The sequence below is a fragment of the Hirundo rustica genome, chromosome 27 (genome assembly GCF_015227805.2).
Source record: "Hirundo rustica isolate bHirRus1 chromosome 27, bHirRus1.pri.v3, whole genome shotgun sequence".
In the NCBI taxonomy this organism is placed as follows: Eukaryota; Metazoa; Chordata; class Aves; order Passeriformes; family Hirundinidae; genus Hirundo; species Hirundo rustica.
The window spans coordinates 3,501,672-3,527,456 of record NC_053476.1 but is presented as its reverse complement, the minus strand read 5'-3'; the positions used below and the strand labels follow the sequence as shown (position 1 = coordinate 3,527,456).

The window sequence follows — 25,785 nt, the reverse complement described above, 5'->3', positions numbered from 1 at the left end:
CTCACAGGGAGGAATTTCTTGCCAACATCCCCTCCTGAGTTCATTTCTCCATCTGTAAAAGAACAGCAGCGATACATGGCTCAATAAAGTTGAATCATGTAATGATGGAATGATTTGGCTGGAAGGGACCTTAAAGCCAATCCAGTCCCACCTGCTGCCAGGGGCAGGGACACCTTCCTGTCCAGTCTGGTCTGGGACACTTCCAGCACTGGACTTACATCTCCTGCCTCTGTAGGAGTTTGAGTTAACCACAGCCCGTGCAACAGACTGCGGTCAGTGACGTACGAGGAAGTGCAAGCCACGGCCGATTTGTGGAAGCGGAACTCTGGTAATGAGGGTGTCAAATTGCAGAAGTGATCTCACAACGCGGAACTAGTCCTGATAAGCTGCTGGGAGCAGCCAGGGATCAGATCTAACACCGCCGCACCCCAGGCGGTGTTTCAGGGAGCCGCCCCTCGTTACCAAGGTAAGGGAAATCAATTTTTTCTTTGCTCTGGGTGTGTGGCGGAGCGAGCTTCCTGTGCGACTCGCAGCTCCCGTACTTAGCAGACTTTTCTGGCAGACAGCCAGAGAAGTTTCCCCAGTCCCGCTGCTCTCCATAGGCCACATCGCCTCGGGAGCCCCCCGGTCTGCTCTGCACGACCCCCACCCCACAAACAGTCAAGTGCATTATCCCAGAGCGTTGGGTACGGGAGAGGATTGGTGGGAGCTTTCTCTTTAAGTGCCTTTCTTTAGTTTTCTTCTCTTCTCGGAGACTTCCAAGGGAAAGAGCCCAAAAGCACAACTAACCTTGAGCACACAAAGCTATTTGGTTTTGGAATGGTCCACACTGAAAAAATGCAGGGTAAGGTGGGATATTGGGAAGAAATTCCTCTCTGTGAGGGTGGTCAGGCACAGGCACCAGCTGGCCCACAGGCATGGCAGTGTAAAATGCCAGGTTGGATGGAGTTTGGAGCAACCTGTGATAGTGGAAGGTGTCCCCGACCATGTTAGGGAGAAGAATGGGATGAGCTTTAAGGTCCCTTCACACCCAAACCATTCAGAATTGCTCTGTTTTCCCCTCCCCAGCTCCAACTGTAAAACACCAGAAAGTGAAACTGAAACTTTCTGATGAAAAACAGCTGTGTCACAAAAGAAACAGGGATTTGTTTCTGGCCCTCAAACACCAGCTCTCCCCTGCAGACCAACAAGTTCTGCCCAAGGAGATGGACTGGGCTGATTTCTCTCTGTTTTCGGGCACATTTGTCCCTAAAATCAGCATTCTCAGAGTCTGCCAGCGGTGTTCTCTGCACAATCACTGGGGTTCACCAGCAAAGGGGGACAAGGGTAAACAACCCACAGCTCCTTCTGCTTCCTCTCCAAACACCCCCTGTGAAAACCCTGTGAAACTTGTGTCCCTGGGTAATAGCAGTCATTATCTTGAAAACTTCTTAATAATTAAATTAAATCTTTGTGGCAACATCCTGCTTAAGCTGTGCCAGGGAAGTTTAGTTTAGACATCAGGAACAAATTCTTCACTGAAAGAGTGAATGTTCTCTGGGATCTTGCGCCCAGAGAGATGGTGGAGTGATCATCCCTGGATGTGTTTAAAAGAGAATGGACGTGGCACTCAGCGCTGTGATGAGAAAGTGTTTGGTCAAAGGTTGGACTAGATGATCTGAAAGGTCTTGTCCAAGCAAGTTCATTCTGTGATTCTGTGCTATTATTTCAAGTAACTTGGTTTAATTTGTGTTGCCTCTCTCCCAAGGTACAAATCCACTTGGCTTTGCTTCAAAACCTCAGCCACAGCAGAATGTTTAAAAAACTCACTAAATTCATCGTAAAGCAAATGGATCCAAAGAAGGAAATGGTCCCTGTGGAGAGCATCGCACACAATGAGCACTTCAGGCCCCTCTGTCTACTGATAAAAAAAAGAAAATCCAGCCGCATATTCCACCGAGCTCCCTACTACCAGCGCACAGGGTTCACACTGGATGATGTGCTGCTGCCAGGACAAGATGGTACACTCATAGGTAAAGCCCAAATTTATCAATATCAATGTATCAAATACCATAGATAATGTTTCTGAACAGTTTGTGGCTAAACTGTACCAAGTTCCAGCTTTCTTGTGTACAATGTACTTACAGTGATGAGTCTGTGTAGTCCTGCTCAACATAACTCATGGAATTATTTCAGAGTTCATCCATCAAGATTCCAGCCGATTTATTCTCACACAAGTCAGTGCTGACCAAGCTGATGGAGGTCTCAGCATTTCATTTGACCCTGCAAGTGCAGGGCTGCAAGGAGCTGCCTCCTTGTCCAAGGCATTTTATATCATAGCACAGAAGAAGAGCGTATCACTGGAATTACTGGAGGCACTGAGAAGAGAAAGGTAAGCAATGACAAAGGGAACACACATGCTCAATTCATCCCCCTCCAGCACACATCACATCAACAATGGGTTTTCAACAGCCTAAAACCAAGATTAATAGCATGAATTTCCCCTAACTAGGCCAGGTTAGACAGGGAAGGAATGACATGGTCCCCCCGACCCCCCTCTTCTACAGGCTTCTCCCCCAGTTGTTGTTTGACACTGGCCAAATGCCAGGCACTGATGAAAGTCACTCACTCTCTCTCTGCCGCTAAAGCCGCGGAGAGGAGAGAGAAAAAATTAAACAAAGGGTTCATGAGTTGCAATAATGAGTTCGAAAAAACAGTCAAAGGGCAAAACAGGCTCAATTTAAAATTTGTTTAATACTAAGAAAATCATAGGAGGATAATGAGAAATTAAGCCCTTGAAAACACCTTTTTATCCCCTAGCTCCTCCCTCCTTCCCCCAGACAGTGCCAGGGAAAGAGCATGGGGGCTTTGGTCAGTTCTTCACCCAAGCTTTTCTTCTGCTGCTCAGGGAGAGGAGTCCTGCCCCTGCTATGCTAGGGGGGTCTCTTCCATGGGAGACAGTTCTCCATGAACTTCTGCAGCATAGTTCCAAATCTCACGAGCAGCAGTCCTGCCAAAACCGCTGCGGTGTTGGTGACTCTTCCACAGGTGCTGTCCTCCAAGGACAGCCTGCTCCAGCCTGGGTGATGGCCCCATCTCTGCACCGGGTCTCCCACTTGGTCACAGCCTCCTCCAGGCATCACCTGCTCCGGCATGGGCATCTCCCCACGGGCTCTGGGTGGATCGGTGTCCCCTGTGGATCCCCACGGGCTGTGGGTGGATCTCTGTGTGCCCTGTGGATCCCCACGGGCTGTGGCTGGATCTGTGTCCCCTGTGGATCCCCACGGGCTGTGGGTGGATCTGTGTCCCCTGTGGATCCCCATGGGCTGTGGGTAGATCTCTGTGTGCCCTGTGGATCCCCACGGGCTGTGGGTGGATCTGTGTCCCCTGTGGATCCCCACGGGCTGTGGGTGGATCTGTGTCCCCTGTGGATCCCCATAGGCTGCAGGGGCACAGCTGCTTCACCATGGCCTCATCACAGCCAGCAGAGGATTCTCAGCTCCAGTGCCCAAAGCACCTCCTGCCCCTCCTTCTCCCCTGACCTTGGTGTCTCCATGCTGTTTCCCTCACAGGTTCCCAATTACTCCTCTTCTCTGGCTAGGAAAAAAATGTGTCCCAATTTGCTTTGATTTTCTCCTCAACTATGTCATCACAGAGGTGGTACCAACATCTCTAACTGGCCCAGCCTTGGCCAGCAGCATGTCCATCTTCAGAGCCATCAGGGATTGGCTCTGCCGGACATGGTGGAAGCTCCTGGCAGCTTCTCAGAGAAGCCACCTCTGTGGACCCCTGCTACAAAAACCAGGCCATGGAAAACCAACACATCCCTCCAGTTGTGACAGCTGCTCCTGGTGCTCCAGACCCTTCCCATCCTGTTCTCCTCTTTTAGGAAAATCAACATGGATCATTCCTTCATCCAACAGCTACAGAGAACAGGCAGCAGTCTACACGTGGTCACTGAAATCTTCGAAGCGTCAGAGGAGGCCATCTACAAGGAATCCACCAAGGCAGGCGGGGGCTTCATGGCCAAGTTTTATGCCACATTCTTTGCAAAGGTTTGGTTTCTCCCTCCTTCCTTCTCCAACACCTGCACCCAGGTGTTCTAACTGGTTGTTTTCCTTGACCAGGGCACCAGAGAGAACAACCAAGGCATAGTCATACCCAAGGGCTGCACCCTGGTCTTCAGGACCATCCAGCTGCACGTTAAAGATGGAGCATGGGGTAAGTAATGACCAGTTTCTCCCTTCCAGAGAAGATGCAGAAGAGGAAGAACATTTTATGAAGAATCACAGCACCCCAGATACGCCCTAAACTTGTTTGCAAGGTGACGGAAGCAGTCTGAGGGACTGAGGTCAGAGAGCCCAAGCGAGGTCGAAGAGCTACACAAGAAAGATGCTGTTTGGGGAGGGCTGAGTAAGAAAAGGAAAGAAGAAAGTCTCCAATCTACTGTCCAGGGGCTGCAAAGCTCCTGGTGACAAATGGCACAGAGAGCAGAGTATGTGTTTGTTTATTTTCTAATCAGAAGAAAAGAATTATGGTGAAAACAGGGTGGGTGACCACCAGTGGGATGGCGGATGTAGGACACTGTAAATGTCCTTTTTATCCTCTTTCAGATCTGAGTTATATACGAAGAGGACACTATATAATTGCATCTTATGAAGGTGAGCATAAGTAATGTATTTCAGAGCATTCACTTGCACAACTTTTAGCTGCTTTGGATAATATGGAATCTCCCAGCATTAAACAAATCTCCAGGAGTGATTTGCATTTACCTCTTCCCTGAGACATCACAACTGCCCAAATTCCTTATTGCTTCAAAAACACACATACGAGTGTTTCACACAGAGTTTAATGCTGCCTGTGAACTCCTAGAACTCAAGTGACAGATTTGGACTCCTGGTTTGCAGGTCCCTCCCTAGGAAATTTAGGAGTAGTGGTGACAGAACTTGAAAACTCCTGCCGAATTTTCTCCGAGCTGTCTTCTGACCAGCAGCTCATAATCTTAAACACCATCAAAGCCGTGATGGGAGACAAGAACCTCCTTCAAGAGCTCAGCCAGACAGTAAGTGAAGCTTTTCTTACTGCCATCATTTATACAGACACACCCAGGACCACACCTCTTGCCCCACAAGTCACCTGCCCTGTGCCACAGCTGTCCATCCAAAATTCCCTCACTCAGCACATCTCTCTGCTCTGGACAAGCAGCAGCCTCAGCCCTCAAATCCTGACATTCCTTTTCCTTGTTCCCCCAGATGGAAGATATTCCTGAGCAAAATGATGGTTATGAGCTGAAAACTGAGAGCCCAGACTTGCAAGCCCTGTTCAGCACTTTACAACGTTCTCCAAGAGATTGTCTCCTTCTGCTGGCAGAGGGAATCACCTACGTCCTCGATGCTCTGCATGGTGAGGCTTTGGGTCTTTGTGAGGGAAACTGAGGCAAGGATGACTCCCAGTCCTGACACTCCTTCCTGCCTTCTTCTCCTCCTCCTCCTCCTTCTCCTCAAGTGGAATCTACATCCGAGTCCCATGGAGGGGAGAGGACAGAAATCCCCTCTGCACCCAGCCAGGGCTCCCAGCTCCCTCAGAGTTCAGTCACAGCTTCTGCCCAAGGGGCAGCCCAGATCTCTGCTCTGCTGACCAGCGACAGGAGCCAAGCAAACGGCTGCAGCTGTGCCTGGGAGGTTTCGGTTGATATCAGGGAAAGGTTCTTATCCCAGAGGCTGCTCAGGCACTGAACAGACTCCCCAGGGAATGGTCACAGCCCCAAGGCTCACACAGCTCCACGAGGGGCTGGACAATGCTCTCAGCACACGCTGCGATTGCTGAGATTGTCCTGTGCAGGGATGGGAGTTGGACAGCAAAGATCCTTAAAGATCCCTTCCAGCCCAGTATTCCATGATTCTGTGAGTAACAGCCAGATCACTCTCACCCTGAGCCTGCACAAATCCTTTCTATTAAACATCCAAAGAACCTTTGACCAAACAACCATTTCCTACAAGGAATGATCACCCTTCCCAGCCTCTTCACTCTTTCCCATCCTGCTCACCATTCCCATCCCACCACTAATATTGTTGCAATGTTTTGGATCTAAACCCCGTTTATTTCTGCAGAGTTAATGGAGGATCAGCTGGTGCGGCTGCTGAAATCCTTGGAAAGGAAGATTGTGTCGCAACAGCTGAAGCTGGTGAGAACACACATCACACTTGGCTCCTTTCTAGGGGGTGCAGACTATTTTAATTATAACAACACCTCCATAGTGATGTCACAACTTCACTAGTGATGAAAATACTGATTTTGCTTTTTTTATTGTTGTTTAAAGGTTGCAGACCTACTGAAACATGACCTGGAGTTTCGGATGCAGCATTTCCATGTGGATACCAGGCTGCTCTCCTTCCCACACGAAGAGGAACAGAGGTTAACCATGGCCCTGGTGGAGCTGAGTGGAGTGCAGCTCCAGGAAGATGGATCAGCTGTCCCTAGGCATCAACCCTTCGAGGCCGTGGCAGCCCTCTTTGTGGCCCTGTACACCCTCAACCTCCTGAGTGGCTCCGAGTAGGAGGCACCTGGCCCTGCTCAGGGAAACCCTCGGTAAAGGGTTGGGAAATCTCTGCTGATGAGACAGGTTCCTCTCCCAATATCATCCTTGTTGGTGCTCAAGGCTGCTTGGCTGCTTTGGCTGCAAAAAGCCAATTTAAAGCTAGAAAAATCAATTATGGATGCTAAAGGCTGGAATTCACAGGGGATTTGTGTGTTTGTCTCCTCAAGAATATTGAAGGACAACAGCAAAATCCCCAAGCCCAAATAATCACACGCCTGGCATCGGTGCCTCATGTAATCCTGCTTCCCTCACAATGCTGCTGCTGCTTCTGCAATCTGAAACTGGGAAAGGGAAGGGCAAAGGGAATGGACAGTGGAAGGGAATGCAGGGGGAAAGGGGAGAGGCAGGGGAAAGGGAAAGAACATACAAAGGCAAAAATGAAATGTAAAGGAAAAGGGAGGAAATGCAAAGGAAACAAAAGCCAAAGGAAAACATCAGCAGTGATTGACCCTGGACCCTCTCTGGTTCAGGGGGGTTCCATTAAGTGCTGGGTGTAGGAAGTGGGGGGATCCTAAAGGTTTCACTGACACCTCCCTGGTCCCATCTCCCCAGGATGCCCAAGAGACACGGGCAGCACTTCAGAGAAACACTAAAAATACTGGTATTATCACTTTATAAATAAAGAACAGCTTCTTGCTAAGCTATTGGGTGCTTTCAAAGACAGTTTCTTAATTTTGTGTCTTTTTGGTTCCATGGCACATCTGACAACCTCAGGACTGAGACTGTACCAGAAATAAAGGCCCTTGCTGTGGATACAGGAGTCTCATGTAGAGAACTTTCTAAAATAAAGCGTGAATATTTTGATTACTCCTTTGCATGGTATTCCAAGAGAGACTAATAAGAAGTATTCAGGTAAAAACATGCACTTGAGACCTGGAATCTTCACAGGGATGTCTGCTGCTGTCAAACAAACACGGCAGTGAATCCAGGAAATGTGGAATCCCTCGGGCTGGAAGGCACCTGAAGGCTAATCCATTCCCACCCCCTGCCAAGGGCAGGGACACCTTCCACTATCCCAGGCTGCTCCAAGCCCTGTCCAGTCTGGCTTTGGACACTGCCAGGGATGGGGCAGCCACAGCTTCTCTGGGAAACCTGTGCCAGGGCCTCACCCCGCCCTCACAGGGAGGAATTTCTTGCCAACATCCCCTCCTGAGTTCATTTCTCCATCTGTAAAAGAACAGCAGCGATACATGGCTCAATAAAGTTGAATCATGTAATGATGGAATGATTTGGCTGGAAGGGACCTTAAAGCCAATGCAGTCCCACCTGCTGCCAGGGGCAGGGACACCTTCCTGTCCAGTCTGGTCTGGGACACTTCCAGCACTGGACTTAATCTCCTGCCTCTGTAGAAACAGTTTGAGTTATCCACAGCCCGTGTAATGGATTCCACTCAACGACTTAAAAGGAAGTGTTACGCAAGCCACGGCCGATTTGTGGAAGCGGAACGCTGGTGATGAGGATGTTAAATTGCTGAAGTGATCTCACAGCTGGGAACAACTCCTGATAAGCTGCTGGGAGCAGCCAGGCATCCTCCAGCACGGATCGGGTCTAACAGTGCCCCAGTCCAGGTGTTGCTTCAGGGAGCCGTCCCCCATTAGCAAGGTAAGGGAAATCAATTTTTTCTTTGCTCTGGGTTTGCACAGGAGCGAGCTTCCTGTGTGACTCACTGCTCCTGTACATAGCAAACACTTCCACACCTCTGAGCAGAAGGGAAGGCAGAGATCTCCCCAGTCCCGCTGCTCTCCAGAGGCCGCATCACCTCGGGAGCCCCCCGGTCTGCTCCGCACGCCCCCCACCCCACACACAGGCAAGTGCATTATCCCAGAGCGTTGGGTACGGGAGAGGATTGGTGGGAGCTTTCTCTTTAAGTGCTCTTCTTTAGTTTTTCTTCTCCTCTTGGAGACTTTCAAGAGAATGAATCCTGCAAGTGCTACTAAGCACTGGCTTGAGCACACAAAGCTATTTGTTTTTGGAATGGTTTAAACTCAAAGAAGGCATGATTAGATGGGATATTGGCAAGAAATCCTCTGTCTGAGGTTGCTGAGCCCCCAGAACTGTTTGCCCAGAGAAACTGTGGCTGCTGTATCCATGGAAGTGTCTGCAACCAGGGTGGAGAATGCTTGGAGCAGCCTTGGAGACTGGATATGTCCCTGACCACGGCAGGGAAAGGAACGGGATGAGCCTTAAGGTCCTTTCCAAGCAAAACTAGTCTGGATTGCTCAATTTCCCATCCACAGCTCCATCCCGTAAAGCACCAGAACAGTGAAACTGAAACTTTTTGATAAAGCTATCTCAGAAAAGAAACGTGGATTTCTTTCTGGTCTTCAAATACCAGCTCTCCCCTTCAGACCAACAGGGTCTGCCAAATGAGGCTGAGCTGGGCTATTTTCTCTCTGTTTTCGGGCACATTTGTCCCTAAAATCAGCATCCTCAGAGTTTGCCAGCTGTGCTCTCTCTGCACAATCACTGGGTTTCACCAGCAAAGGGGGGCAAGGGTAAACAACCCACAGCTCCTTCTGCTTCCTCTCCAAACACTCCCTGTGAAAACCCTGGACGGTGAGGGGGATTTTCAGTCATTATTTTGAAATCTTCTTAATCATTAAAGTAACACTTTGTTGCAATGTCCTCTTATTATGTCAAGTAATTCAGCTTAGCTTCTGTTCCCTCTCTCCCAAGGCACAAATCCACTTGGCTTTGCTTCAGAACCTCAGTCACAGCAGAATGTTTAAAAAACTCACCAAATTCATCGTAAAGCAAATGGATCCAAAGAAGGAAATGGTCCCTGTGGAGAGCATCGCACACAATGAGCACTTCAGGCCTCTTTATCTCCTGAAAAAAAAAACCAAACCAAAAACCATATTCCACCGAGCTCCCTACTACCAGCGCACAGGGTTCACACTGGATGATGTGCTGCTGCCAGGACAAGATGGTACACTCATAGGTAAAGCCCAAATTTATCAATATCAATGTATCAAATACCATAGATAATGTTTCTGAACAGTTTGTGGCTAAACTGTACCAAGTTCCAGCTTTCTTGTGTACAATGTACTTACAGTGATGAGTCTGTGTAGTCCTGCTCAACATAACTCATGGAATTATTTCAGAGTTCATCCATCAGGATTCCAGCCAATTTACTCTCACAAAAGTCAGTGCTGACCAAGCTGATGGAGGTCTCAGCATTTCTTTAGACCCTGCAAATGTAGAGCTGCAAGGAGCTGCCTCCTTGTCCAAAGAGTTTTCCATTACGCCACAGAAGAAAAGTGTATCACCGGAATCACTGGAGGCACTGAGAAGAGAAAGGTAAGCAATGACAAAGGGAGCTCCAGTCATCCCCCTCCAGCACACATCACATCAACAATGGGTTTTCAACAGCCTAAAACCAAGATTAATACCTTAGGGCATGAATTTCCCCTAACTAGGCCAGGTTAGAGAGGGAATAGAGTGACAAGGTCACCCCTGACCCCCCTCTTCTACAGGCTTCTCCCCCCCAGCTGCCTCAGCTGCTCCTGCTGCTCCAAACCCTTCCTAACCTTTTACTCTTTTAGGGAAATCAACATGGATCATTCCTTCATCCGACAGCTACGGAGAACAGACATCAGTCTGCATGTGGTCACTGAAATCCTCGAAGCCTCGGAGGAGACCGTCTACAAGGAATCCACCAAGGCAGGCGGGGGCTTCAAGACCAAACTTCATGCCACATTCTGTGCAAAGGTTTGACTTCTGTCTCCCTCCTTCCCCAACATCTGCACCTAAGTGTTCTAACAGGTCGTTTTCTTTCTCCAGAGCATCAGGGAGGACAAACAAAGCATAGTCATACCCAAAGGCTGCACCCTGGCCTTCAGGACCATCCCACTACACATTAGAGATGGAGCATGGGGTAAGCAGCTTCCAGAAATGACCAAGTTCTCCACTTCAGAAAAGGTGCACTAGAGGAAGAACATTTTATGAAATATCACTTGGCCCCAGAGCTACCCTCAGCTTGTCTGCAAAGACGTGGAGGCAGTGTGAGGGACTGAAATCACCGCGGAAAGCTCAGATAACCCATGTAAGGTCAAAGATGCTCTTTGGTGGGGAGTCAGTAAAGAAAGGAAAGAAGGAAGCCTCATATCTACATTTCAGGAGCTGCAGAGCTCCTGTTGACAAATGGCACAGAGAGCAGAGTTTGAGTGTTTCTTTTCCTTCCCTACTCAGAAGAGAAGAGTCGAGGAAGGAACTGGGTGGGTGCCACCATTGGGAAGGCTGGTATAGAACAAGGTTAACATCCTTTTTATCCTCTTTCAGATCTGGATTATTTCCCAGCAAAAGCTGTGAGAAGGCAAGCTTATGTAGCTGATGGTAAGTAATGTATGTTACTGATTCGACATGCAAACTTTTAGCTGCTTTGGGTAAGATGGAATCTCCCAGCATTAAATAAATCACCAGGAGAGATGCATTTACCTCTTCCCTGAGACATCACAACTGCCCAAATTCCTTATTGCTTCAAAAACACACATACGAGTGTTTCACACAGAGTTTAATGCTGCCTGTGAACTCCTAGAACTCAAGTGACAGATTTGGACTCCTTCTGGTTTGCAGGTCCCTCCCTAGGAAATTTAGGAGTAGTGGTGACAGAAGTTAAATACTCCTGCCGAATTTTCTCCGAGCTGTCTTCTGACCAGCAGCTCATAATCTTAAACACCATCAAAGCCGTGATGGGAGACAAGAACCTCCTTCAAGAGCTCAGTCAGACAGTAAGTGAAGCTTTTCTTACTGCCATCATTTATACAGACACACCCAGGACCACACCTCTTGCCCCACAAGTCACCTGCCCTGTGCCACAGCTGTCCATCCAAAATTCCCTCACTCAGCACATCTCTCTGCTCTGGACAAGCAGCAGCCTCAGCTCTCAAATCCTGACATTTCTTTTCCTTGTTCCCCCAGATGGAAGATATTCCTGAGCAAAATGATGGTTATGAGCTGAAAACTGAGAGCCCAGACTTGCAAGCCCTGTTCAGCACTTTACAACGTTCTCCAAGAGACCGTCTCCTTCTGCTGGCAGAGGGAATCACCTACGTCCTCGATGCTCTGCATGGTGAGGCTTTGGGTCTTTGTGAGGGAAACTGAGGCAAGGATGACTCCCAGTCCTGACACTCCTTCCTGCCTTCTCCTCCTCCTCCTCCTCCTCCTCCTCCTCCTCCTTCTCCTCAAGTGGAATCTACATCCGAGTCCCATGGAGGGGAGAGGACAGAAATCCCCTCTGCACCCAGCCAGGGCTCCCAGCTCCCTCAGAGTTCAGTCACAGCTTCTGCCCAAGGGGCAGCCCAGATCTCTGCTCTGCTGACCAGCGACAGGAGCCAAGCAAACGGCTGCAGCTGTGCCTGGGAGGTTTCGGTTGATATCAGGGAAAGGTTCTTATCCCAGAGGCTGCTCAGGCACTGAACAGACTCCCCAGGGAATGGTCACAGCCCCAAGGCTCACACAGCTCCACGAGGGGCTGGACAATGCTCTCAGCACACGCTGCGATTGCTGAGATTGTCCTGTGCAGGGATGGGAGTTGGACAGCAAAGATCCTTAAAGATCCCTTCCAGCCCAGTATTCCATGATTCTGTGAGTAACAGCCAGATCACTCTCACCCTGAGCCTGCACAAATCCTTTCTATTAAACATCCAAAGAACCTTTGACCAAACAACCATTTCCTACAAGGAATGATCACCCTTCCCACCCTCTTCACTCTTTCCCATCCTGCTCACCATTCCCATCCCGCCACTAATATTGTTGCAATGTTTTGGATCTAAACCCCGTTTATTTCTGCAGAGTTAATGGAGGATCAGCTGGTGCTGCTGCTGGAATCCTTGGAAAGGAAGATTGTGTCGCAACAGCTGAAGCTGGTGAGAACACACATCACACTTGGCTCCTTTCTAGGGAAGGCAGGGGCTATGTTAATTATAACAACATTTCCATAGTGATGTCCCAAGTTGACAACTGATTGAAATTCTGATTTTGCTTTTTGTTGTTGTTGCTGTGAAGGTTGAAAACCTCTTGAAACATGACCTGGATAAGGGGAAGGAGACTTTCTTTGTGGATACCAGGCTGCTCTCCTTCCCACACGAAGAGGAACAGAGGTTAACCATGGCCCTGGTGGAGCTGAGTGGAGTGCAGCTCCAGGAAGATGGATCAGCTGTCCCTAGGCATCAACCCTTCGAGGCCGTGGCAGCCCTGTTTGTGGCCCTGTACACCCTCAACCTCCTGAGTGGCTCTGAGTAGGAGGCACCTGGCCCTGCTCAGGGAAACCCTCGGTAAAGCGTTGGGAAATCTCTGCTGATGAGACAGGTTTCTCTCCCAATATCATCCTTGTTGATGCTCAAGGCTGCTTTTGGCTGGGAAAAGCAAATTTAAGGCAGGAAAATTCATTATGGATATTAAAGGTTGGATATCAAAGTGGATTCACTTCACTGACACCTCCCTGGTCCCAACACTGCCATCAACCCTGAGATGCTTGAGGAACACAGGCAGCACTTTAGAGCAACCATACTCTCATTACCACTTTATAAAGAGGACCTTTTTGCTATGCAACTGGGTTTTCTCAGTGTCAATTTCTCATTTTTGCATGGTTTTGATCCCACAGCACATCTGAGAAGCTTGGGATGCTTTACGAAAAATACAGGCGCTTAGCCCTGGGGGGGAAGTCGGGAGATCCCTCAGGTTGATGGGCACTGGGAGGGTCCCTGGAGGCCAGGGGCACCTGCAAGGGGAAGCACTGCTCACCTGTGTTGGCACGGACGGCTCTGGGCGGATCTCCAGCACCAGGGGCCAGGCTCTGCCTCACAACAGCTACGAGGGGAGTCCGGCCCTAATCTGGAACCGTCACAGGACCCTATGGCCCCAGTCCCAGACCAGACCCCTCATAGAACGCCCAACATCAACCTGACCCCTCATGGGACCGCTGCTCCCAGCCCCCAGCTCGCCTCCTCACCGGACCACTCACGGGATTCCCAAGCCCAAAAAGGACCCTTCACGGGATCCCCGGTCCCAGCCCAACCCGACATGGACCACAAGGGACCCTTCACGGATCTCCTGTCCCGGGACAGCCCCTCACGGGACCCTTCACGGAATCCCCGACCTGGCCCCAGCCCGGCCCCTCATGGGACCCTTCACGGGATTCCCCCGCCACAGCCGATCCCCTCACGGGACCTTCCGCCACAGCCGAGGCCCTCACGGGACCCTTCACGGAATCCCCGACCTGGCCCCAGCCCGGCCCCTCATGGGACCCTTCACGGGATTCCCCCTCCATAGCCGAGCCCCTCACGGGATCCTTCACGGAATCCCCGACCTGGACCAGCCGAGCCCCTCACGGGACCCTTCACGGGATCCCCCGCCACAGCCGATCCCCTCACGGGACCCTCCGCCACAGCCGAGCCCCTCACGGGCCCTCGCGCTACGCCTCAGCGAAGACTCGCCCTCGCTCGCGCCCCCAAAAGGCGGGAACAGCTCAGAGCTCGGCGGAAACTCCCGAAAGCTCTACGGACATCCCCGAAGGAGCGAGCCGAAAGAAGCCGATCATTTGCCGGAACCCTCCGAAAGGGCTCGGCCAAAACGCCCGAGAATGAGACGAAAATCTACGAGCGAAGACGGAAACACCCGAGAGCGTCCAGGAGAGCAGGCGCGACTGAACTCCCCGAGCGGCGCCTGAGCTGCCCGAGAGCTAGGCGGAACAACCCGAGCGACGGCGGAAACGGCCGAGCGGAAGGCGGAAGGAGACGCTCGTGTGTCGCTCGGCGCTCGGCTGGTCGCTCCTGGCGGCCCGTTGTGCAGTGTCACGCCATGAAGCAGGACGGCGCGTCCCGCCGCCGCGGCGACAAGGCCAAGGCGCCCCCGGAGGGACCCCCGCCCGCGCCCCCCGACGTCGAGATGCACGAGGAGGCGGCGCCGGTGGCCCCCGAGGCGGGCGGCGAGAGGCAGCCGCAGCGGGAGCTGGACGCGATCACGCTGGAGGGTGAGGGGGTGGGGGTGTTGTTGTAATGGGGGTGTCTGTGGCGATGGGGGGGGGACTGGGGGGTGTCTTGGGGTAGAAGGGACCTGGCACAGATCGGGGGAACCCCTGAGAGGGGGAATGTTGGAGGAAGGGGGCAGGGGGGAGGTATAGGAAGCCCTGAGGGGGCTGGGGAGGGGGTCAGGGTGGGGGTACGTGAGGAGGGGTGGGAAAGGGGCTGGAAAGGTGTTGGAGGAGGGAAATGGCGGGATCAGTGACGGGGGTGGACAGTAGGAGGGGGCTCTGAGGGAAAGAGAAATGAGAGGTGAGTTTAGGAACACTTTGGGGAAGGGGAGCTGGTGGGCAGCGTCTGGGAAAGGGAGAGGGGAGGTGTGTTTGGGGAGGTGTCGCTATGGGGAAAGGGATTTAGGGGGCACAGAGAGGGAAACGGAGATGGGAAGTGTGTTTTCGGTGGGGGAGACGCTGTGGAGAAGGGTAATTGGGGCAGTGTGTGAGGGAAAGGAAGGGGGAGGTTGGTTTCGGGGGCAGTCACTGAAGAATGGGAGATGGAGCTGTGTTTTGGGGGTGGTCACTGTGGAAGGGAATCGGGGCAGCTCTGTGACAGTGAGGGTGAGGGTCACAGTCTGGCCCCCAGTCTTGTTTTGGGGACAGACTGTGAGGGACAGGGGGGCTGCAGACCTGCCGTGGTGGGACCCCACGGGGGTGCAGAGGGAGGCTGGAACCCTTCGGGAGGAGGAAGAAAACTGCAAGGGCCTCAGCAGCCCCCTGCCCCAAGCAGGGACAGCCCTGAGGGCAGGGAGACCTCAGAACACAGGAAGGGGCAGCCCTGGCTTTGCTCCGGGGTGCTCCGGGCGGAGGATTTGGGGTGAGGGGTGTCCATGTGCCCCCCGCAGACATCAAGGAGCACGTGAAGCAGCTGGAGAAGGCGGTGTCGGGGAAGGAGCCGCGCTACGTCCTGCGGGCGCTGCGGGCTCTGCCCTCCACCTCGCGCCGCCTCAACCCCAACGTGCTGCACAAGGCCATCCACGGCTTCTTCACCTCCAACTGCACTGTCAGGGACTTCCTGCTGGGATTCCTGGAGGAGGTAGGGACAGGAGTGGGGAAGGGACGCCTGCCCTCACCTCTGCCCTGCTCTGGTGACACCCCCCCAGCAGAGCTGCCCCAGCTCAGGGGTCTCAGCACAGGAAGGATGTGGAGCTGTAGGGGTGAATCCAGAGGATAATCAAAGGGATGGAGCAGCTCAGCTGTGAGGAAAGACGGGGAGAATTGGGGTGGATCGGCCTGAAGAAGAGGTTTAGGGGTGACCTGATTGTGGTATGTGAAGAAGCAACAGGAAAGATGGAGAGGGACTATTTACAAGTGCTTGGAATGACAGGACAAGAGGGAATGGCCTGCCACTGACAAGAGGGCAGGATTAGATGGGATATTGCCCAGAAATTCTTCCCTGTGAGGGCAGTGAAGCGCTGGAGTGGATTTCCCAGGAAAGCTGTGGCTGCCCCATCCCTGGAAGTGTCCAGGGCTGGGTTGGATGGGCCTTGGAGCAACCTGGTTTAGTGGAAGGTGTCCCTACCCATGGCAGGGGGTGGGACTGGATGGACTTGAAAGCCCCTCCAGCCCAAAAAAGTCTGGGATTCTATGATTCTTTCCCTCTTCTAGGAGCCTCTGGAATAGGGCAGTGGAATTTGGGGACACTGGGGATGAGCAGCCCCTCTGCTCAGACACCCACGTGAGCAGGGACAGGTCCTTGCAGTCCTGGCCCGGCTCCTGTCACACGCGGAGCAGAGCTGTCTCCACACAGGGACAGTGACCCAGAATTTCTCTCTCCCCTCAGTCCATGGACACAGAAGCCGAGCTGCAGTTCCGCCCGCGGACGGGGAAAGCAGCCTCAGCCCCTCTCCTGCCAGAGGTGGAGGCCTACCTGCAGCTGCTGCTCGTCATCTACCTGATGAACAGCAAGAGGTACCCCGAGGTGAGACCCTGAGCTGCCCTGCAGTGCTCCTGCTCCCCGGGCATCCCCTGCCTGTCCTGTGCTCTCCCCTCATCCCAGCAGTGTCCGGTTGCTCCCCCAGGCTCAGCCCCACAGCCCAGGTGGTCTGTGCCCCTCCTGGGGTCAGTCCCCGTGCTCTGACCTCCCCTCCCCTCCCCTCCCGCAGGCTCAGAAAGTGTCCGATGACCTGATGCAGAAGATCAGCTCCCAGAACCGCCGGGCCCTGGACCTGGTGGTGGCCAAGTGTTACTATTACCACTCCCGCATCTACGAATTCCTGAACAAACTCGACGTGGTCCGGAGGTGGGATGGCTCCCGTGGATGGGCTCTCCCTGGATTTGACCCCCCTGTTCTCCTCCCTCTTCCCTGACTCCCTGTCCCTCCCCGCAGCTTCCTGCACGCCCGGCTCCGCACGGCCACGCTGCGCCACGACGCCGACGGCCAGGCCACGCTCCTGAACCTGCTCCTGAGGAATTACCTGCACTACAACCTCTACGACCAGGCCGAGAAGCTCGTCTCCAAGTCCGTGTTCCCTGAGCAGGCCAACAACAACGAGTGGGCTCGGTACCTGTACTACACAGGTGAGCGAGGCTTGGCGCCTGCCCTGCCTCCTTGGCACCCTGCACCGAGGAGACCCCCTTTGAGCAGCTGGAGGTGGGGGCTTCCAGGCAGGATTTGGAGCCCCATGCATGTAGGTCAGGGTGGATTCACTGCGTGGCTTTCCCCACCCGCCCCGTGTGGGCGCAGGGCGGATCAAGGCCATCCAGCTGGAATACTCGGAGGCGCGGAGGACCATGACCAACGCCCTGCGCAAGGCCCCGCAGCACACGGCCGTCGGCTTCAAGCAGACGGTGAGCGGGGAGGGGGCAGGACCCCTCTGGGATGGGTCTGAGACCCCTCGGGGTTGGGATCTCACGGGGCTTGGATGGGGGACCTTCTGGGATGTCAGGCCCCGTGGAATTTGGTCTCGGACTTCCCAGGTTTGGGAACTCCCAGGTTTGGGACCTTCGGGGGTGTCAGGCTCCATGGAGTTTAGTTTGGGACCTCCCAGGTTTGGAACATGCTGGGGACAGGTTTCACAGAATCACAGAATGTCTAGGGTGGAAAAGACCTTCAAGATCATTGAGTCCAACCCATGCCCTAACACCTCAACTAAACCATGGCACTGAGTGCCACATCCAGTCTTTCTTTAAACACAGCCAGGGATGGTGACTCCACCACCCCGGGCAGACCATTCCAGTACTTTATCACTCTTTCCATGAAAAGCTTTTTCCTAATATCCAACCTGTATTTCCCTTGATGCAGCCTGAGGCTGTGTCCTCTCATTCTATCATTTGCTGCCTGGAGAAAGAGACCAACCCCAGCTGAGCACAGTCACCCTTCAGGAAGTTGTAGAGTGGTTTGGGACCTCCTTGGATGTCAGGCCCCTGTGGAGTCAGGTCCCCTGGGATTTGGAACTTCCCAGGGTCAGGTCCAGAACTGCCCAGGGTTGGGCTCCATGGGGATGGTTCTGGGACCTCCCAGGCTTGGCACCTTCCAGGATGAGCTCTGGAACCCCTCAGGGTTGGGCTCTGCAGGGACAGGTTTGGGACCTCCTGGGGTGTTGGGCCCTGCAGGGATGACAGGTGCAGGACCTCCTAGGTTTGGAACTTCCCAGGGACAGGAATGGGTTTGGGATCTCCTGGGATCTTGTGCCCTACGGGGATGGATGGGTGCAGGACCCCTTGGAGTGCACAGGGACGGTTTCAGGCCCCGTGGGGACTCACTCAGGGTCTTGCTCTGGCCCAGGTGCACAAGCTGCTCATCGTGGTGGAGCTGCTCCTCGGGGAGATCCCGGACAGGCTCCAGTTCCGGCAGCCCTCGCTCAAGCGCTCGCTCATGCCCTACTTCCTGCTGACCCAGGGTACGGCTGCCCACCCCTGCCTGTCTCTGTCCTTCCTGCACCGTCAGAGAATCATGGAATATCCTGACTGGGAAGGGGCCCAGTGGGAATTCTCTTCTCTCCCCTTGATGGGACTTGCATGTAGATGCCACTTGGGAAGGAGGAGGAGGAGGAAGTCAGCCAGCCCTGACTCGCTTTTCCCAATGTTTCTCCTCCCCCCTTTCCAGCTGTCAGGACGGGGAACCTGGCCAAGTTCAACCAAGTCCTTGACCAGTTTGGGGACAAGTTCCAGGCCGATGGCACCTACACCCTGATCATTCGGCTGAGGCACAACGTCATCAAGACAGGTAGGAGGGTGTTTGGGGACCCCCTGGAGCTGGGCGGGCTTTGTGGGGGCTGCATCCCGTTCCCTTCTCCCTGCAGGTGTCCGCATGATCAGCCTCTCCTACTCCCGCATCTCCCTGGCCGACATCGCCCAGAAGCTGCAGCTGGACAGCCCCGAGGACGCCGAGTTCATCGTTGCCAAGGTAGCAGCACAGGGAGTCCCATCCCTCTGGGGTCCCGGGGTCCCCACAGCCCCCCGCCCTGCCCCGTTCCCCCGCACCCCCTCCCCGCAGCACCGCTGGGTTTGGGTTGAGGCTCCTCCAGGGAAACCTGGGGACACTCAGAGCGCCACGTCCCCGCTCTGTGAGCCCTCGGGGACACCCCGTGCCCTGCCCCGTGCCCGGGCTCGCAGGCCATCCGGGACGGCGTGATCGAGGCCAGCATCAACCACGAGAAGGGCTACGTCCAGTCCAAGGAGATGATCGACATCTACTCCACGCGGGAGCCCCAGCTGGCCTTCCACCAGCGCATCTCCTTCTGCCTCGACATCCACAACATGTCCGTGAAGGTGAGCACGGCGCGTCCCCGGCTCCCTGACGGGGACAGCGGGACACGGCTCAGGGCTGGCTCAGCTCTGAGCTCCTCTTCCTCTTTCTTTTTCTCCAGGCCATGAGGTTCCCACCCAAATCTTACAACAAGGACTTGGAATCTGCAGAGGTGAGATCTCGCCGCGGTCTCTGCAGCCGTCGTGGCCACGGCAAGGACGTGGCTCCTGTCCCCACCCGCCACCAACCTCGGCCTTTGCTTTCCAGGAGCGCCGGGAGCGCGAGCAGCAGGACCTGGAGTTCGCCAAGGAGATGGCAGAGGACGATGACGATGGTTTTCCATGACCCTGGGCCCTGGCTGTACTTTTTTATTTGTCCCTTGGACAGATGGTGGCTGAGCAGGGCCCTCCGTCCCCCCCCAGACCCCCTTTTATAGATCCCTGCATGTCTCTACCGTGGGAGGGGACATGGGGGGTTCCCTGGGCCCGCACCCCCTGACCACCTGCACTTGTGGTGGGACCCCCTCCCCAATAAACATCCTTAAAAGGATCCCTGTGGTGACATCGGAGCCGATGCCAGGGGGGCTGCGAGGGGAGCGGGGCTGGAGGGAGCAGGAGTGGGGTCTCCACTGGTGCCCCCTCCCAGTTCCCACGACAAAAACGGGGTCAAACTTTGTTAAACTTCAGTTATGACTTTTAAAATAAAAGATGGAAAAACACCAGCCTGGGTGGCTCCTGCTGCGGGTTTGTTGGGATGGGGAGGGCGCATGGGGCTGGTCTGGGGTCTCTGCTCTCTCCCTGGGGCGAGGCACCAGAGATGGAACTAGATCTGGTCAGGCCATCCTGGGGGCCTGGGGCTTTGTCTCCATGCCTGGAGTGGCCCCAGCAGCTCTGGGATGGTATCCCAGGAGGATTCCATGGGGAAAAGCACAAAGCCCCTCTTGTGCCCCACAACACCAACCCTGGGGGTGGTGGGGACAGGGGGACATGCAGCTGCTCCAGGTGGGTCCCATCAGCATCTGGGATGAGTTCTCTGAGAAAATCTGGGAATCTCCCAGCCACGCCCATGCCGGGATGGCAGCCAGGGCTGCAGGTCAAGAGCCGGGCTGTCCCAGCCCCTTCCCGCTCTGAGTGAGACCAAAAGAGGCGAGAGCCCAGTCAGGGGTGCTGGGGCTGGCACTGGGGACACAGGGACATCCCAGGAGCGCTGGGGTGTTGGCAGATGCTGAGAACAGGCTGAGGGTGCCTGGGTTGGGCTCTGGGAAGAGGAAGAGTGACCACGAGGCCGAAACACAACGGGGTGGATGCCCAGGACAGTCCCTGGACTGAGCAGCTCCAGGCCCGTGGTGGGTGGGGGGTGTTTGCTGGACCAGCTCCTTCCCCCACCCCCCAACACCCACGGTTTCAGATTTGAAACCACTTCCTTCCTTGGAAAGCTGACAGGGCCTTTGGGCGCTGATTCAACCCCCCCACGCCCCCATCACAATTCCTGAAAGCACCAACCATCCTGCTGAGGGGGCAGATCGGCTCTGGGGGGACCCCGTGGGGGCTCAGATTGAGGGGACCCTGCTGAGCCCCTCGGTGGCCACCGGCTCTCCCCGGCTCCACGGTGGGGACAGGCACAGCTGGGGGGATTTGTTTCTCCCAAAAATCCCATGAACAGTCTCTACTGCCAAGGTCCTTTCACACATCCGGGGCGCAGAACGTTTAGTGCTGCCAGGTTTGAAGGGAGGTCATCAGCAGGTTTGAGTTAACACCTGCCTGTGCCAGGAAGGCTCTTCTTGGTACTGACCGGGGTTTATTTCCCAGCTGGAGGCAGGAATTTCTAGGACTTCCAGCTTCTGGGACTGGTGCTGTGGCTGTACCTCACAAACTGTACCCCACAAACTACCCCAAGGGGTGTGTGGCCCATTCCAGTGCCCACCAACATCTGCAACCTACAGAGCCCGGGTTCCCTGTCCCCATCCCTGTCCCCATCCCTGTCCACACATCCTCCAGGAGGGCAGCAATGGGACCCAGCCAGGGGTCAGGGGTGCAGAATGAGCCTCCCCAGCCCAGTGCTGCCCTGGGGTCACCCCGTCCGGGGCTGTGAGGCGAGCGGGTGCCTCCCGTGCCCCGGGCAGCCCGTGCCGGGCAGGAGCCGGCCAGCTGGCACCGGCCCAACAGATCCTGGAAGGACTTGCGGGAACTGGCACGAGCCAAAATTCCCTCGTCAGCGCAACGGGGCCGGGAGCAGCCACCCCTTGCCAAGGGCTGCCCCAGAAGCCTCTTCCCTGCAGGGGCAGAGGGGGGGCTCGGCCCTGGCAGGTGGGGTCAGCCCGATGTGCTTGGTGCAGCACGTGGGGACACTGGGCAAAACCCGGCCCCACAGCGCCCGGCAGGGCAGGATCTGGCCCCGTGGTGCTGCCCCGGGGAGCCACAGCCCTGGGCAGGTGCCTGGACCAGGTCGCACCTTGACACCTCCAGTTGGTGCCACGACCATGGAGGTCACACCAACATCCGCCCTGATGCCGGGGTTTGGTCTGGGGCAGCTGACAAGGGGTGCTGCCCACGTGGGCCGGGCATGGGGACAATCCCAGAGTGACAGCAGCAGCGGGAAGCCACCATCCCCTTGGCCGGTCACCTGCGAGTGACCCTGCGAGTGACCCTGCACATGACCCTGCAGTGCTGGGCACCGGCTCACCTGGCCGGCGTGGTGGGAGCCCTGCGAGCAGGTTAATGAGTCACCAAGGCACCACCTGCCCTGTGCCGGCACCCGCCTCGGTGCCTGGGCTCCACCGGGCTACTGCAGCCGCACCGGGGGGCACCGCTGCCCACCGGGAAAGCCCCATGCCGTGGCCGCGGTCGAGCACCCGGTTCGCGAGATTTGCATGCTGTGATTAAGGCAGTGAAGCAATCGCGCTGTTGCCTCATCGGTGAGAACCCCCGAGGCCCGTGCGCTATAAATGCCCCCGGATCAATGAGCACAGCCAGGCAGGAGAGAGCGGAGCCGGGCCGGACTGGGCAGGGCCGCACTGCACAGAGGAGGAAACACCGAGCCGGGCACCCACCATGTGCTTCCTCACCCGTGAGTACCCAGCGTCCGCTGCAGCACCACCATCTCCCAGTGCTCCCATTACACCCGCTTCCCCCGCTGCTCCCGCTGCACCCAAAACACCCCTAAAACCCACTTTGCCCATAGCACCCGCTGCCCCCACAACCACAGCACCCACTGCACACAGAGCAGCCACAAACCCACCCTACCTTTAGCACCTGCTGCGCCCACACTCCCAGAGCCCCCTGCTGCTGCCCTCGGCACCGGTGGGATGCAGGGAACACTGGTCCCTCTCCCCTTTTGGGGTCTCTGCCCCTTCCCCAGGCCACGCTGCCGACACCATCCCCAGGTTGCTGAGCCCATCCTGGCCGAGGGGTCGGGGCTCCCCGGGGTGTCTGCTGGACGCTGAGCCGCTGTCCCCGCAGGTGGGCTGGCGCTGCTGCTGGGTGTGCTGCTGTGGGCGCCGTGGCGGGCGCTGCATGGGGCACCACTGACAGAGCTCTCAGGGGACCAGGACTTCCAGCTCTTCCTGCAGAGGAACCTCGAGTTCACCCGCAAGATCCGCGGGGATGTGGCTGCGCTGCAGCGCGTGGTGGTGAGTCCCGTGGAGGGGGTGGCAGCCGCTGAGAGGTCACAGATAAGGTGACCTTCCCCTCCCTGCCCTTATCGGCACCGCAGGGCCAGGAGCCAGCGGGGTCCCCTGCACTGCCCAAGGCTCGGCCCAGGGGTGTTGGGGCACCCACCAGGGACACGTGGTGACTTTCCTGGGTTCACACTTGCCAGCGCAGCCACAGCTCTGTCCCCATTGCGCCGGGTCCACTCCATCCCCTCCCTCCTCCTGGCTGGGCTGCACAGGGTCCCACAGACCAGGGATGGGATGCCGGCAGGTGCTGGGGGTGTCGGGGTCCTCTGGTGTCCTGACCCTGTCCCCTTTACCCACAGTGTGACACCTTCCAGCTGTGCAAGGAGGACGAGCTGCTGCTGGTGCGGCAGGACCTGGACATCGCACAGGTGCCGCTGGAGCAGTGTCACAAGCGCAGCTTCCAGGCAGTGAGTGCACCCTGCTATGAGCTGCTCAGCTCCATCACGGCTCGGGGCACCCCAGAGCCCCCCGTGTCTTGGTGGTCAGGCCACGCCCGGCCCCACTGACCACACCATGCCCACCACAGGAGACCTGCTTCAGCCAGATCCGTGCCGGGCTCCGCGTCTACCACGGCTCTCTGGCCACCATCCGGGCCCTGCTGCCCGGGCACTCTGGGCTGGTGGAGACCCTGCAGCTGGACATGGCCAACCTGTCCTCCAACATCCAGCAGCAGGTGCGGGGGCGAAGGGGGGACTGTGGGGACAGGTGGGCAGAGCAGGCGCATCCCAGGGGAAGGGTGGGCACGGTGCGAGCTGAATTCACAGGGATGGGTGGGCACGGTGGGAGCTGCATTCGCAGGGATAGGTGGGCACGGTGGGAGCTGCATCCCAAGGGAAGGGTGGGCACGGTGGGAGCTGAATTCACAGGGATGGGTGGGCACAGTGGGAGCTGCATTTGCAGGGATGGGTGGGCACAGTGGGAACTGCATCCCCAGGAGGGTCACACTCGGCCAGGGGCCTTCTCCAGGCCTGGAACTGATGCCTCTGCCTCTGCCTGGCTGCAGATGGAGGACCTGGGCCTGGCCACAGTGACGTACCCCTCAGAGAACCAGGACCCTCTCCCCACCTTCTCCTCCCACTTCCACCACCAAGTCGGCGGTTTCTTCATCCTGGCCAACTTCCAGCGGTTCCTGGAGACGGCGTACCGGGCACTGCGGCACCTCGCCAGCCTCTGACCCCTGTTTGTGGATGTCCCACCCGAGGGACATCCCGGGAGCACCCCACTTCCTGCTTATTTAATATTTATGGCTATTTAATATTTATCTGTCTGGGGATGCTCCCCCGCCCGCGGCCCCCGGGCAGGCGCCAGGGGATCCCGCGGTGGATCCGTGCACAGGTACCTGTGCAGCATCACCCTTGTTTAATATTTAAACACAAGCGTATCTCTGCTACGAGGTTCTGGAGCTGGGCTGAGCCCCCACAGCTGCCGCCGGCATTGCCTGTGCCTCAGTTTCCCCACGGCTCTCACTGCTGGGGCTGCTGCAGCATCCCACGGGGAAAACACCTTCATCCTCAGGATGAGGATGCTCCAGAGCAGCATCTCCCTGTCCGGGCTGCAGCCTGCAGGGACACATCTGATGGGTGTTATTTCTAGTAACTAATATTTATTAGCCACTAGGGAGGGACGGGAGAAGAACCATAGGGATGCAGCCGGATGAGGCTTTCCCAGGGAGCCCCAGCACTTCGGGGAGCTGCATCTCTGCTCTGTCCCCCTTCCCAGCTAAACTCAGAGCACTTATTGCAGTTTAACTTATTTGTGCCCATCCCTGGCCGGAAAGAGCCACTTGGACACGTTCCCATCCTCCTGAGCCTGACGCAGCCCCGGTCCCGTGGCTGCGTGGGAGCTCCGGGCGTGGGGGGTTTTGTACTGTATTTATTGCCGCAGCTGGGTGAGCCCCCAAGAAACACCCGCTTTTTTTTTTTTTTTTCTATGTGATAAAAATGGAAATAAACTATTTTTGCACTCTCTCTCTCTCTGTTCCGCTGTCTCCTGCTTGCGTGGGAGGGAGGCAGAGTGGCCAGGGGCGTGGGGACATAGGGACAGAGACATGAGGGATGAGGGAATGGGACTTTGGGGCTGGGCTGTGGCTGCTGGTGTCAGCTCAGGAAGATGAAATGCAGCCCCCCCAGTGCCCCCAGCCCACGGGTGGAGCCCGCTGAGGGCCAGGAGGCACCGTGGGATGGCCGCTTCCTCCCCTCCGGGAGTGCTGCTTGGGCAAGAGCCGATTCCTAGAAAGCTCCGGAAGCCACCCGGGCTGGCAGCGCCCGCTGAGGGCACCGGCACCATGCCCAGAGCTGGTTTGTGGGCTCATCCCGGGGCTGGTGGCACTGGGGGTCCCCTGCCACACTTCCGCTGCTGCTGTCACACAGGGAATCTGTGCCAGAGCTGCCCGGGGATGTGCCCGGAACCCTCCCAGAGCTGCCACGGTGGGAGGAGGCTCTCAGCAGCGAGGAAGGCAGAGTGGATGGACAAAAGGGGCTGCCCCCAATGCGGCTGAGCAATGGCAGGAGAGCCCTGGGCATGTCCCCTGCCCCAGAAAGCCCCTAGGGGCACCCCCAGCCTCTGCCCAGTGGGTGTTTGCCCACCCCGGGCTGTCCCAGCTCCGCCAGCCCCATTTCCTGCCGCTGGGCCCACGCTCACATCCCATGACCACCAGCATCCCTCACCACACTCATCCCAGCCGCTCAGGGACAGAGCCCAGTGCTGGGGGTGCCAGGGCTCCCAGTTCCTGCCTCTCCCCACGGGCTGGAGCCCCACGGTCACGAACTGCCAGGGGGAAGCCCTCGCCCACAGGCACTGGGCTGCACACACCCCACGGGCAGCGG

The 25,785-nt window shown here is 56.0% G+C and overlaps 4 protein-coding genes and 1 long non-coding RNA gene across 5 annotated transcripts; 4 read left to right on the top strand and 1 right to left on the bottom strand.

Moving 5' to 3' along the window:
• The first annotated feature begins 296 nt into the window (after positions 1–296).
• Positions 297–7,384, top strand: LOC120763736 (gasdermin-A-like). Its single transcript, XM_040087272.2, has 10 exons — positions 297–466; positions 1,748–2,012; positions 2,176–2,371; positions 3,869–4,034; positions 4,107–4,200; positions 4,593–4,640; positions 4,887–5,041; positions 5,232–5,382; positions 6,090–6,163; positions 6,299–7,384. The coding sequence occupies exons 2-10, from the start codon at positions 1,793–1,795 to the stop codon at positions 6,533–6,535; spliced, it is 1,341 nt and encodes a 446-aa protein (XP_039943206.1). The 5' UTR covers positions 297–466; positions 1,748–1,792; the 3' UTR covers positions 6,536–7,384.
• Positions 7,385–7,528: 144 nt separating this feature from the next.
• Positions 7,529–12,994, top strand: LOC120763735 (gasdermin-A3-like). Its single transcript, XM_040087270.1, has 10 exons — positions 7,529–8,179; positions 9,254–9,518; positions 9,682–9,877; positions 10,123–10,288; positions 10,361–10,454; positions 10,859–10,912; positions 11,153–11,307; positions 11,498–11,648; positions 12,371–12,444; positions 12,584–12,994. The coding sequence occupies exons 2-10, from the start codon at positions 9,299–9,301 to the stop codon at positions 12,818–12,820; spliced, it is 1,347 nt and encodes a 448-aa protein (XP_039943204.1). The 5' UTR covers positions 7,529–8,179; positions 9,254–9,298; the 3' UTR covers positions 12,821–12,994.
• On the bottom strand, positions 9,316–13,791 carry LOC120763737 (uncharacterized). Its single transcript, XR_005704123.2, has 3 exons — positions 13,322–13,791; positions 9,631–9,863; positions 9,316–9,406 (listed from the first exon to the last, which is right to left on the bottom strand). It is a non-coding gene; the product is annotated as an uncharacterized LOC120763737 (long non-coding RNA).
• Positions 13,792–14,359: 568 nt separating this feature from the next.
• On the top strand, positions 14,360–20,005 carry PSMD3 (proteasome 26S subunit, non-ATPase 3). The gene is made up of 12 exons (XM_040087269.2): positions 14,360–14,549; positions 15,440–15,630; positions 16,378–16,515; positions 16,700–16,836; positions 16,924–17,114; positions 17,281–17,384; positions 18,322–18,436; positions 18,643–18,762; positions 18,839–18,942; positions 19,152–19,307; positions 19,406–19,456; positions 19,552–20,005. The coding sequence occupies exons 1-12, from the start codon at positions 14,378–14,380 to the stop codon at positions 19,627–19,629; spliced, it is 1,557 nt and encodes a 518-aa protein (XP_039943203.1). The 5' UTR covers positions 14,360–14,377; the 3' UTR covers positions 19,630–20,005.
• Positions 20,006–22,334: 2,329 nt separating this feature from the next.
• CSF3 (colony stimulating factor 3) lies at positions 22,335–24,134 on the top strand. Its single transcript, XM_040087502.1, has 5 exons — positions 22,335–22,350; positions 22,743–22,912; positions 23,260–23,367; positions 23,487–23,633; positions 23,964–24,134. Exons 1-5 carry the CDS (start codon positions 22,335–22,337, stop codon positions 24,132–24,134), a joined length of 612 nt encoding a protein of 203 aa, XP_039943436.1.
• The last annotated feature ends 1,651 nt before the right edge of the window (positions 24,135–25,785 follow it).